Genomic DNA, 10,356 nt, shown 5'->3' with positions numbered 1-10,356 from the left:
TGGCGCGTCCTCAGGCGCCCGACACCCCGCCCGCGGCCGGCGTTCTTAGCCTCCCCGGCCGGGCGCGGGGCCCGGGGTTGCGTCGAGGGCCTCCGCTGGCACCCCCGGGCCTGCGTGGGCAGGAGCCTGAGTCACCGCAGCGCTCGCCCTCCCCGCCCGGCGTCCCTCCCGGGGCCCCCTCCACCCGGCTGAGCGGAGCCCGGGGAGAGCCGGCTGCGGCTCCCGCGCCTCCGTTCCCGGCCGGAGTCTCGGCGGCCGCAGTCTCGGCGGCCGCGGTCCCGCCCCGGCCGGCTCCCGAGGAGCGGCGCCCGTCCGCTCCTCCAATGGAGCAGCCCGCGCTCCCAGCGCTCCCGGGCGGCTCCCGCGGGAGGGGGCGCGGCAGCCCCCACGGCTCCACCCTCTCCGCGGGGCCGCGGCCATCTGGGGCCCCTGCCAGTCGCGTCCGCTCCGGGGCCGCGCCGAGCTTGCGCGGGAGAGGCTGTCTCCCCGGCGACCCCCCGCCGGCGCCGCGCGCCGCGATGGCCCGAGGGTGCAGCGGCTGCGAGCCGAGCCGGGCTGGAAGCGCGTCGCCACGGACGCGGCGCCCCTCGCCGACTCGGTGACCCTTCGGGAGCCGGGACCGGAGCCCCGGAGGCGACGGTGGGGGCCCGCGCGGGTGGCGAGGTCCGTCTCCTCCCGTCCGGGGCGGGCGCCGGCTGCGGAGTCTCGGCCTGACTCGCTGCCTCCCGCCTCTCCCCCCGAGCCCCCCGCGAGCTGGCAGAAGGAAATAGCGCGCGGCCCCTTTAAATTTACCCAGGAGCCCTTAAAGGAGCCCCAGGGGCCCCCAGACAGGAATCCCCACCCCGGTCCAGCCCGCGCCGCCGAGCGAGCAGCCAGCCGTCCGTGCGGCCGCTGCCCCTGCATGCGCCCCGCGCCCCGGCGCCCCGCGCCCCGAGTGCCCCGCGCGGGCCGCCGCCGGCCCCGCGCCCCGCCGCCCGGGGGCCCCGCTCCACGGCGCGGCGCATGGAACCCGGCGGGGACCACCGGAGCCGGAGCGGCGGCGGCAGGGGCGGCCCCGGGCCAGCAGCGGCCTCGGCACGGGGCCGACGGCTGCCGCCCGCGGGATCGAGCGGCGGCGCGGAGCCCGAGGACGACGACGGCGGTAAGCGCTGGGGCCGGCGGCGGGGGTGGGGGCCCCGGCATGGGGGATGGGAGGGCTGCGGCTCCGGGCTCCGGGCCCCTCTACGCCGCCGAACAAAGGGGGGGACACGGGCCGGGCGGCCAGGGGCGCCACCTGGCGGGCGCGGGTCGCGGCTGCAGGGCCAGCGGGGGAGCCCCCCGCCCAGCTCCCGGGGTCGGCCCACGGGGCTCGGGCGGATCCCCACTCCCTTAAAGGGACCCGTGGCCCCCGCCCTGGAGGTCCGGTCCGAGGGCCCCAAAAAGGGCCTGGCCGGGCGCGGCTGGCCGCGCGCTCTCGGCTGTCGGACTTGCGGCCCCCGCCCCTTTCCGTCGCAGACTCCCAGGTGGTCTCCCTCATCCGCGGTCTCTTCCAACTCCGCGCAGACTGTGGGTCCCCTTGGGGGTCCCCCGAGGTGAGCGGAGCCGGGAGCTCCGCTGTGTTCATTCGGGCGCCCCTCGCCTTTGCTCAGGGACGGCACCCCACGCTCTCCCTGGGAAAGCGGACGGCTGGCGCCTCGGGGCCCGCCCCTACCTTCCCCGCCGCGGGCAGTTTTAAGGGATGGGCTCGCCCACAAAGGCTGACATCCCCTCCTGTCCGCGTAGCTCCCGTCTTTTCAGAAAAATTGGCCACAATTTGTCAGCTGTAGTGGGATCAGCCGGTCCTCCCCGTTCGCTCCCAGAGGAGACCGCTGCTTCCTTCCCCCGCTGCAAGGTCAACGCCTTAAGACCCGTGGAGGCTGTCAGGCCGGGGAGCTGGCCCTAACCTCGGAGACCCCCCCCCCAGCCCCCGCCCCAACTCTCCCCGTCCCCTTTTGTTTTTAAAAAATCTCGGCTCCTCCCCCTTTTCTCGGCTCTTAAAGGGCCAGTCCACCGTAGACTAGCAGAGATCCAGCGCTGGAAGGATGCTTAAGAGACCAGCGAGCTATCCATTGCCTTTGCAGACAAAGAGCTTAGGCCCAGAGTGCGACATGACCTATGAAAGACCGCAGAGCAGGTTACCAGTGAAGGCGGGACTCGAACCCAGGCCTTTAACTCTGAAGCCTGTATTTTTTGCTTTGGAGCGATTTAAACAAAATACAGTGACGATGGGAGCCCTCTCTGGTCCTGTCTTTTGTTTCCCCTACCCTGTACCCTGAGATTCTCCACTTGGATAATAGTCACACCTGTCTATTCGGCTTAATTAAAAATTGGGTCCAAACTGTAGTTAGGGTGGGGGACTGGTCTGGATCTCCGTCTGTTTGGCAAAAGGGAACGTTGCTGGGTTATTGGGCTCATTCCTGGCTGCTCGGGTGCCCGCCCTCTGATTGCTGGGCAGTGGCCAGCTCCCTGCCAGAGCGAAAAACAAATCTACAGAAAGACTTACTGGGCTCCCAGGGGTGGGGGCCACTCCTTGCTCAGAATTTCCAGTGGCCACTCTGGTGGCCCTCCTGCCGACCGAACCCTTTTAAAGTCTCCAGGGAAGTCAGGGTCCCAAACATGCCTTTCCCGGAGGTGCTGACAGCTTTGTCATGGGGATCCCCTCTGTGGCTGCCTATATGTGGGGACCTGATAGTGCTTAGTCCCCCTGAAATGGGACTCTCAGGAGGCCGTCCTGGAGAAAGGAAGAAGCTCTTCGGGTGGGGCCCTCCTGGCCGGGGCCTCAGGCGGGTGGGTCCTGTGTGCAGCCCTGGATACAGACAGATGCCCCCTTTGTTCTCGCCCCGCTGCCCGCTCTGCTCTGCTCCGCTCCGCTCCGGCTGTGACCGCCCGCATGCTGCTCTCCTGGCCTTACCCACCCGGCTCTTGTCCAGAAAGGGTGCCTTACAGCGCCGGCTGCTTCCTTGGTCTTCACCTTATTTTTTAAAAAGTCAGAGCTAGTCCCTCACAGTGCCCTGCATCCTTTTGTTCTTGATCCTCTCTTAAAGGGCCCTCACCCTCTCCAAAGGGCCACTGTTCTGACTCCCTGCTCTCCCACAGCCCTGTTACTGCTGTTGTCAGCGGTTTCCTGCCCCTGAGCGAGCCCTCCCTCCTGGGCTACAAAAAACCAAAGCCCTGGGTTCTTTCCTTGGAAATCGGAGACTGAAAAACTGTCTCCCTTTCCCCTTCTTCAGGGCAAGATCTTCATCTGGAAGGGGGTGCCTTGGGGTCCTGGGGGAGTGCCCCCCTACCCTCCTCCAGGTCCAGGGGACCACCATCTTCAGGCAGGAAATATTCAGACCACTGTGAGGCCCGGGCCTCCAGGCCTGGAAAGAGCCGCATCCCAGGCCGTGACCACAGGCGATACTACCATGACCACTGGCGGCTGGAGTACCTGATGGACTTCAACCCTGCCCGGCATGGCATGGTGTGCATGGTGTGCGGCAGCTCCCTGGCCACGCTCAAGCTCAGCACCATCAAGCGGCACATTCGCCAAAAGCACCCCTACTCCCTGCATTGGAGTCCCCGGGAGAAGGAAGTGATCAGCAACAGCTGGGATGCCCACTTGGGGCTGGGGGCCTGTGGAGAGGCTGAGGGCCTGGGGGTCCAGGGGCCTGAGGAGGAGGAGGAGGAGGAAGAGGAAGAGGAAGAAGAGGGGGCTAACCTCCAAGCTTGCCCATCCAAGGGCCCAGGTAATGTAGGACATGGAGAGGCAGGGGCCTGGGTGGCAGGTGGGGCCAAGTGGGGGCAACCCTGGCTTCTCGGCCAACTGCCTGACTCCCTCTGGGTGGGGTCTGCTCACTGCCTATTGCACAGTAGTGGGGGAGGGACGGCGGGGCCAGGGGGTCTCCAGCATCCCAGCTTTGACTTTCGGTGGCTTTGGAAGGATCAAGGAGAGTGGAGGCTGGAGGGTCCGTAGGGGAAGGGCTGGGAACTGGGTGCTAGAAAGGTATGGCTGCACAGCGAAGTCCAGAGAAGGTGCTAGAATCTGGGTCTGGGGGCGGAGTGGTGGGCCTTAAGGTTTGTGTGCAGGAGGATTAGAAGAGGGGGGACTGAAGACAGGAGGGGAGAAGAAGAGGACAACAGCTAGGCCAGGGGCTCAGAGTCAGTGAGCAGAGGCTGGTGGCGGACCTGGCTGTGGTGGGGGGGCTCCCCAGAGGGCAGCATCTCAGTTCCTTCCCTCCCTCCAACCCTTTCAGGCAAAGCCCCAGCTGGTGGGGCCGGCAGGCGCCAGCGACGAGGGGGCCCAGTGGCACCCCGGGCTCGGCGTCAGCGCCACTCGGCCTCCCGGAGGGCCAGGGGCAGCAGGGGGCTGGGGGCTCGGCGCCTGGAACGGAGGCTGAAGGAGTCCCTGCAGAACTGGTTCCGGGCAGAGTGTCTCATGGACTATGACCCTCGGGGGAACCGGCTGGTGTGCATGGCATGTGGCCGGGCCCTGCCCAGCCTGCATCTGGATGACATCCGTGCCCACGTGCTGGAGGTGCACCCCAGCTCCCTGGGGCTCAGCGGCCCCCAGCGCAGTGCCCTGCTGCAGGCCTGGGGTGGCCAACCCGAGACACTGTCTGAGCTCACTCAGCCCCCACCAGGTGCGAGGACCATCCCAGGGCCCAGGTGGCCCTGCAGAGTGGGGTCTGTTCCTCTCCTCCCCGCCCCCCACCCCACACACACTGGCTCGGCCCTCTAGCTTGGGCCTGGGGTGAGGAACAGGGCCCCCCCTTGTGCGTGGGTAAGGGCAACCTAGCCCGCAGGCTGAGCCCCTCTCCCTCACCCCTTCCCCAACAGACGATGACCTCGTCCCCCAGGACCTGACCAGAAAAAGCCGGGACTCGGCCCCCGCAGCTGGAGCCCCCTCCTCTCAGGATCTCAGTCCCCCAGACGTAAAGGAAGAGGCTGGCCCCGTCCCTGAGAGGCCCGGGCCCGCAGACAAGAAGGAGGAGCTGGAGGAGGGCGAGAGGGTGGGGGTCCCAGGCCGGTGGCCACGGGGCCGCGACCATCGCCGCCACTACCAGGAGCGCTGGCGGCTGGAGTACCTCATGGAGCTGGACGGCGGCCGACGCGGCCTGGTGTGCATGGTGTGCGGGGGCTCACTGGCCTCGCTCAAGATGAGCACCATCAAGCGGCACATCCGCCAGCGCCACCCGGGCTCCACGCGCCTCAGCGGGCCGGTCAAGGCCCTCATCGCCCAGGAGTGGAGCGAGAAGGCCGCCCACCTGCTGGCCCTGGGGCTGCCCTGCCCCGAGCCCCCCAAGGACCCTGCCGCCCCCAGCACAGCCGCAGCCTCCGAGGCGGGGGGAGGGGACCAGGAGGAGGAGCCAGAGGAGGAGGAGTGGTGGGGTGAGCTGGTGGAGCGCAGGGCAGGTGGAGAGGGAGCGGGGCGAGGCCCGGCCCGGCAGGGAGACGGGCTGGGCCGAAGCGGGCAGGGAGCGGAAGGTTGGAGAAGAGCTTGGGGAGGATGGGGCAGGAGAGAAAGGGGGGGTCGGTAAGGAGATGAGGCGCAGGACGCTGCGGCTTTCGGCCCACGCGCGCCAATGCGGTCTTTGTCCCTTCCTAGGCGACGCCCCGCCTTCTCCCGGGGAGCCGTCGGAGCGGCCTGCAGAGGGAGAGGAAGACGAGGAGGACGGCCAGGAGCCCGGGGGGCTCGCCTTCCCGCCCCTGCCCCCGCCGCCGCCGCCGCCTCCCCCGCCGCCGCCGCCGCCCCGCAGCCGAGAGCAGCGGCGGAACTACCAGCCGCGCTGGCGGGGCGAGTACCTGATGGATTACGACGGCAGCCGGCGCGGGCTGGTGTGCATGGTGTGCGGGGGCGCGCTGGCCACGCTCAAGGTCAGCACCATCAAGCGGCACATCCTGCAGGTGCACCCCTTCTCCATGGACTTCACGCCCGAGGAGCGCCAGACCATCCTGGAGGCCTACGAGGAGGCGGCGCTGCGCTGCTACGGCCACGAGGGCTTCGGGCCGCCCGCCCCGGCGCCGCGCGACGGCGGCGCGGACCTCAAGGCGGGCGCCGTGTGTCGGGCGTGATGGGAGCAGCGGACCCGCGGGCCGGGCGGGGCGGCCTGGCCGGGGAGAGCGCTGCCGCTGCCCCCCGCTGGCCGGGCCGGGCGGAGGTCGGGGAGCGGTGGGGGGCCGTGGCGTTCCCGGGGCTAGTCGGACCTCGCGCCCTGGCCCTCCCCGCACAGGGCCCCGCGTTTCCCGCAGAGCCACAGCCGCGCCAGGCGTTTGCACCGAGAGCTTGCAGCCCCGGCCCGCGTCCGGCCCGGCGGTCCCGTGCGGGACCAGGATGGGGGCGCCGACAGTCAGTATTAGGAGCCCGAGTCGGGGCTGCGGGAAGGGCGGGGAGGCCGCGCCGCTCCTCCCCTGGCCTGGGGCCCGGCTCAGCAGCGTTGCACGCCGGCCGGCAGGAGCCCGGGTCAGGCGGCGTCTGGGCCTTGCTCCTCGCGGCCGCTCGGAGGCCTGGACGCAGACGCAGGCAGCTCCGGAGGCGGGGCCCGGGGCCGCCCGGCGGGGAAGGTGCGCCGCGCCCGGGCTGGCGGCTGTTCGGGGGGCGGGATGGAGCTGGCCGGGGCCCCCGGGCTGCGCCCTCCTCCCGCGGGCACCGCACGCTGGCGGCTCCACCCGCCTCCCGGCGCCCCACGCGCCTGCGGGACCGAGATCGAAAGGGATTAGCACTTTTTCCTTTGCTCCTCCTGCTCTGGGGCCCCGTTCACCCCGCAGCTCAGGCGCTGCTGCCTCCCTGAGCGCCTCCGTGGGCCGAACCCGGGCACTGGAGGTCCCGGCCCGGGCGGGATAGTCCCATCCCCTCCCTGTCCCCCTCTGTACGCGGTGGGCGCGCCGCCCGTGCTCAGGGCCCAGGGCCTGGGGCCGGGCCTCGGCCTTCTTTTCTCTTCCCCGCGGCGGGGCCGGGAAGGGGCCCCGCCATCTCCCAGGCAGGTCCGAGAGGGATGTGTAGATTCATTCTCCTGTGGAGAACAGGTGGCCCCCAAAGCAGGCCCTTTTGCTCTTTGTATTTTATTTTGAAACTGTATTTAATGCTTTTATATGAAAGGGGAGGGGCGGGGAGAGCTGTCCCAGTCACCTTTGCGTGCAAATGTCTTATTTATTATGCGAGTATCAGAGATAAGCTGTGAGGCGGTGGAGAAAGGACTTAAAGGAGTGAGGGCAGGGGACGAGGGTCCCACACGTCCCATGCGGTGACTCCCGCGGCCCCAGCTCTGCTCTTCGCATAGGCCGGTTCTTTGGGTCTTAAGGCCTGAGAGTGGGGAGGCAGCGGCTGCCTCTGTGGACGGGGAACAGCAAGGAGGAAGCCCTTCCCCCATCCCCGCCCCCCAGGCCAGAGCCCAGGGTTCAAGTGCCGCAGGCCCGGTCCCCTCGACTCTTCCTGATTTGGGAATTGGATTTTATACCACGGATTTTATAGCATTTTTATATAATTCAAGATTGTCAGAGTTGGAAAGACCTTGCAGAGTAACTAGTATCTGCCTCCATCCCTTTCACAGATAGGTAAGACAAAGCCCAGAAACTGAATGATCACACAGCCAGCTAGGAACAGTACAAAAACTAGAATAAAAAACTTCCAATTCAGTTTCTTTGCACTATATGACGCTGCCTCCCAATCTCTGGTAAGTCATAAAAATGTTCCCATCTGACCGACCACAGGATGGCACGCGCTGGTGCTGCAGGCCATCCCTGCAGTTAGCTGGGACCTGCGGGCGGCGAAGAAGGCACACTTCCTTGGAATGACTAAGGCAGGCCTTGCCACGCAGGCTCAGCAGGGAGGTGTGGGCAGCAGCCCTCTCCAGAACCTAAGTGGGTTTCACTGCTGCCTGGCCCAAGGCCTCCCAGTCCTCCCTTTAGGGCAAGGGCTCTGCCATTGTGTGCGTTGGTGGTGTAGCCTCAGGGGCATGGCCTGGCAGGTGACTGGAAAGTGAATAACTAGTGTGGGTGAACCTCCAGGGTTTTGAGACAGTATTATGAGCTTGAGACCAGGGATTATGGATGGCACCAGGCTGGGCACTGCCATTCTTTTACTTTCCTTCACACAAGCTGTTTTCAAATCTAGAATTAGTATTCTACCACTTTTGCTACTCTGCCTGTTCAAAAACAGTAGGCACATTGGGGCAGCCTGTTATATTCACCCAAGCCCACTGCTGAAGTTCAGGTAAGCCAGGGCAGAGCTCGGGTTAGGAATGGTATTTCCTCTTGATGGGAGTGGAAGGTCATGGCAGCCCCAAGCACTCCAGTGGTTCTCCAAGTAGCCACCAGGCCAGCGTTGTATTGGAACTAAAAGAAACGGAAATGATGAGGCCCCACTTCACTGCATCCACTGGGGTGGGGCCCAGCCATGTGTTTAGATGAGCCCTTCAATGATCACAAATGAAGCCCACTTCAGTGCTGAGCACCAGCGATCTAGGAAGTGCCAGGGGGTGACTCCTGCTTTGGCTGGAGCCATGGCCTCACTGCCCAGGGCTCAGGGCGTCCTCATCTCTAGGTGTATGCCTCCTTGCCTCGGGAGTCTGATGTGAACAGGTGACGTTGCTTCATGAACTTTTTGTTAATGGTATGCTTGCTCTTATGGCCAATATGTAAATGTTACTCTGAATACATATTTATGTACCATGTTAGTGACATTATTCGAACATTTGTATGCATATTTGTCAAGTTTGCATCAGTTACTATTTTTTTAAGTTTCAGCCTAAGTTTTGCAAGGTATGTTGAGTAAATTTTAAAAATCCAGCTTAAGGGGCAGGGCAGCCTTAGTTTTGGAGGAGAGTGAGTCCCAGGTGACAAGTTGTTTCAGCAAAGACCCGATGTATTTAGTTTCCGTTTTCCATGGCGACTGTGCATCGTGGCCATGTGTGATTCGGAGGCTGCTTCCTGTGTTCTGGGCGGGGACTGACCCTCAGTTGGTGTGAGACTGAACGGGACGGCAGACCCCGCTGGCCCCTTCCACTCCTCATCTTGCTCCTGAGGCTCACCTCTTAGAGGGGCTCCTACTTCCTTTCAGAAACCAAATGCACGTCCTTGCTGTACTGTGGAAGTTCTGCAGTCTTGGGCATCAATACTGGTATCAACTGTTAGTTGCTTTTAAAAGCCGCAGAAGTGGAGTGGGGGTGGGGCCAGTGGAAGCCTTGTTTGGTTCTTACTTTATTCAAACTGTGTATAAAGAATAAAGTTAGCAGAATGACACCAGACTTTTTCTTTTTAATTTTTATTAATACCACATCAATTTAAAGTTTTACAGGAACCAAGATTCAAGCTCCTTAGGTGCTACTATATTTTAATGTTGCACGCACACACACGCACAGTTTCATTAATTTTTCATCTATGGGTTTTTCTTTTTAAAAAAAATTCCTGTGTGGCACAAAGATCTGCCCAATTATCTAAACACAGCACTAACAGAACAAAAGAGCTAGGGGTGCAGGCTTCCAGTGCAGACAAAGTCCTTTGGAGGGGAAGCCCAAAAAGGTCACCAGTGCACTGACTTCCGGGAGGGCCAAGGACGGGGCTGGAGAATGCACTTTCTATGCCATGACATGAAATCAGTTGAAAATTTCAAAAGGAAAGGGGGCTAAGAAATAGAATGGAGTAAGGCAAGGATACCTTTTACCCATCTAAATTCCTAAGTAATTTCCCCCCAAAAGTAGAAAGACACTTTCCTTCTGCCACCCTCTCCACTGCAGTGCTTTGGGACCATCAAAGATCATGGCCCCTATTTTGATGTCACCAGTGCACATTCCCTCTGGATTAGCATGAGTTACACCTGAAGGAACTCACCGGTGTCTTTCACGTTGACTGAATTTTCATGCTGGAAGGGGGGGGAAGACACTTAGTCTCAAACGGGAAGCCAAGGTCCCTCCTCCCCCTTCCATGTGAGCTGTCCTGTTGTCTTTTAATTGTGCACAGAGCCCATCAACACCATCTGACCCTGCCGGCGGCCCTGACCTGGCTTCCGGGAACACACTCTCAGAAGGAGCACCGTGGGCCATGGCACAGGTGCTAGGACATTCTATGCGTCTGAAGAGGAAAGGAACCCTCAAAACATCACACCCAGCAGCCAGCCTCTGTTCAAACTGCCTATGAACCACAAAACGCGCTTCCCTACACTCATCTGTGTTCTCAACTACAGACACACACCATCTCCTCCCAAGCCAGCGGGCTGTGGCCCTCAGGGTAAAACGCCGAGCACAGGTTAGAGATGTAGCCTGTGACGGGGAGGCTGTAGGGAAAAGATAAAGAAAAGCCTTTGTGTTTCTGTAGTTTGCCTCTGGAGAATGTCCCCCTCCACGGACTGAGATAGGATCACAA

The 10,356-nt window shown here is 63.3% G+C and overlaps 1 protein-coding gene across 1 annotated transcript; it reads left to right on the top strand.

The window, feature by feature from the left end:
• The first annotated feature begins 1,002 nt into the window (after positions 1-1,002).
• ZFTA (zinc finger translocation associated) lies at positions 1,003-9,237 on the top strand. The gene is made up of 5 exons (XM_070427336.1): positions 1,003-1,141; positions 3,249-3,746; positions 4,254-4,640; positions 4,837-5,388; positions 5,606-9,237. Exons 1-5 carry the CDS (start codon positions 1,003-1,005, stop codon positions 6,070-6,072), a joined length of 2,043 nt encoding a protein of 680 aa, XP_070283437.1. The 3' UTR covers positions 6,073-9,237.
• The last annotated feature ends 1,119 nt before the right edge of the window (positions 9,238-10,356 follow it).

The sequence above is a fragment of the Myotis yumanensis genome, unplaced genomic scaffold (genome assembly GCF_028538775.1).
Source record: "Myotis yumanensis isolate MYYU_CA2020_CCGP unplaced genomic scaffold, mMyoYum1.0.hap1 SCAF_10, whole genome shotgun sequence".
NCBI classification, from domain to species: domain Eukaryota; kingdom Metazoa; phylum Chordata; class Mammalia; order Chiroptera; family Vespertilionidae; genus Myotis; species Myotis yumanensis.
This window is presented reverse-complemented; position numbering and strand designations above follow the sequence as displayed.

Coding starts and splice junctions, on each gene's coding strand:
- ZFTA (XM_070427336.1), top strand. CDS start 1,003: ATGGAACCCGGCGGGGACCACCGGAGCCGGAGCGGCGGCGGCAGGGGC. Junction 4,641..4,836: donor GCTCACTCAGCCCCCACCAG/GTGCGAGGACCA, acceptor CTTCCCCAACAG/ACGATGACCTCGTCCCCCAG. Junction 5,389..5,605: donor AGAGGAGGAGGAGTGGTGGG/GTGAGCTGGTGG, acceptor GTCCCTTCCTAG/GCGACGCCCCGCCTTCTCCC.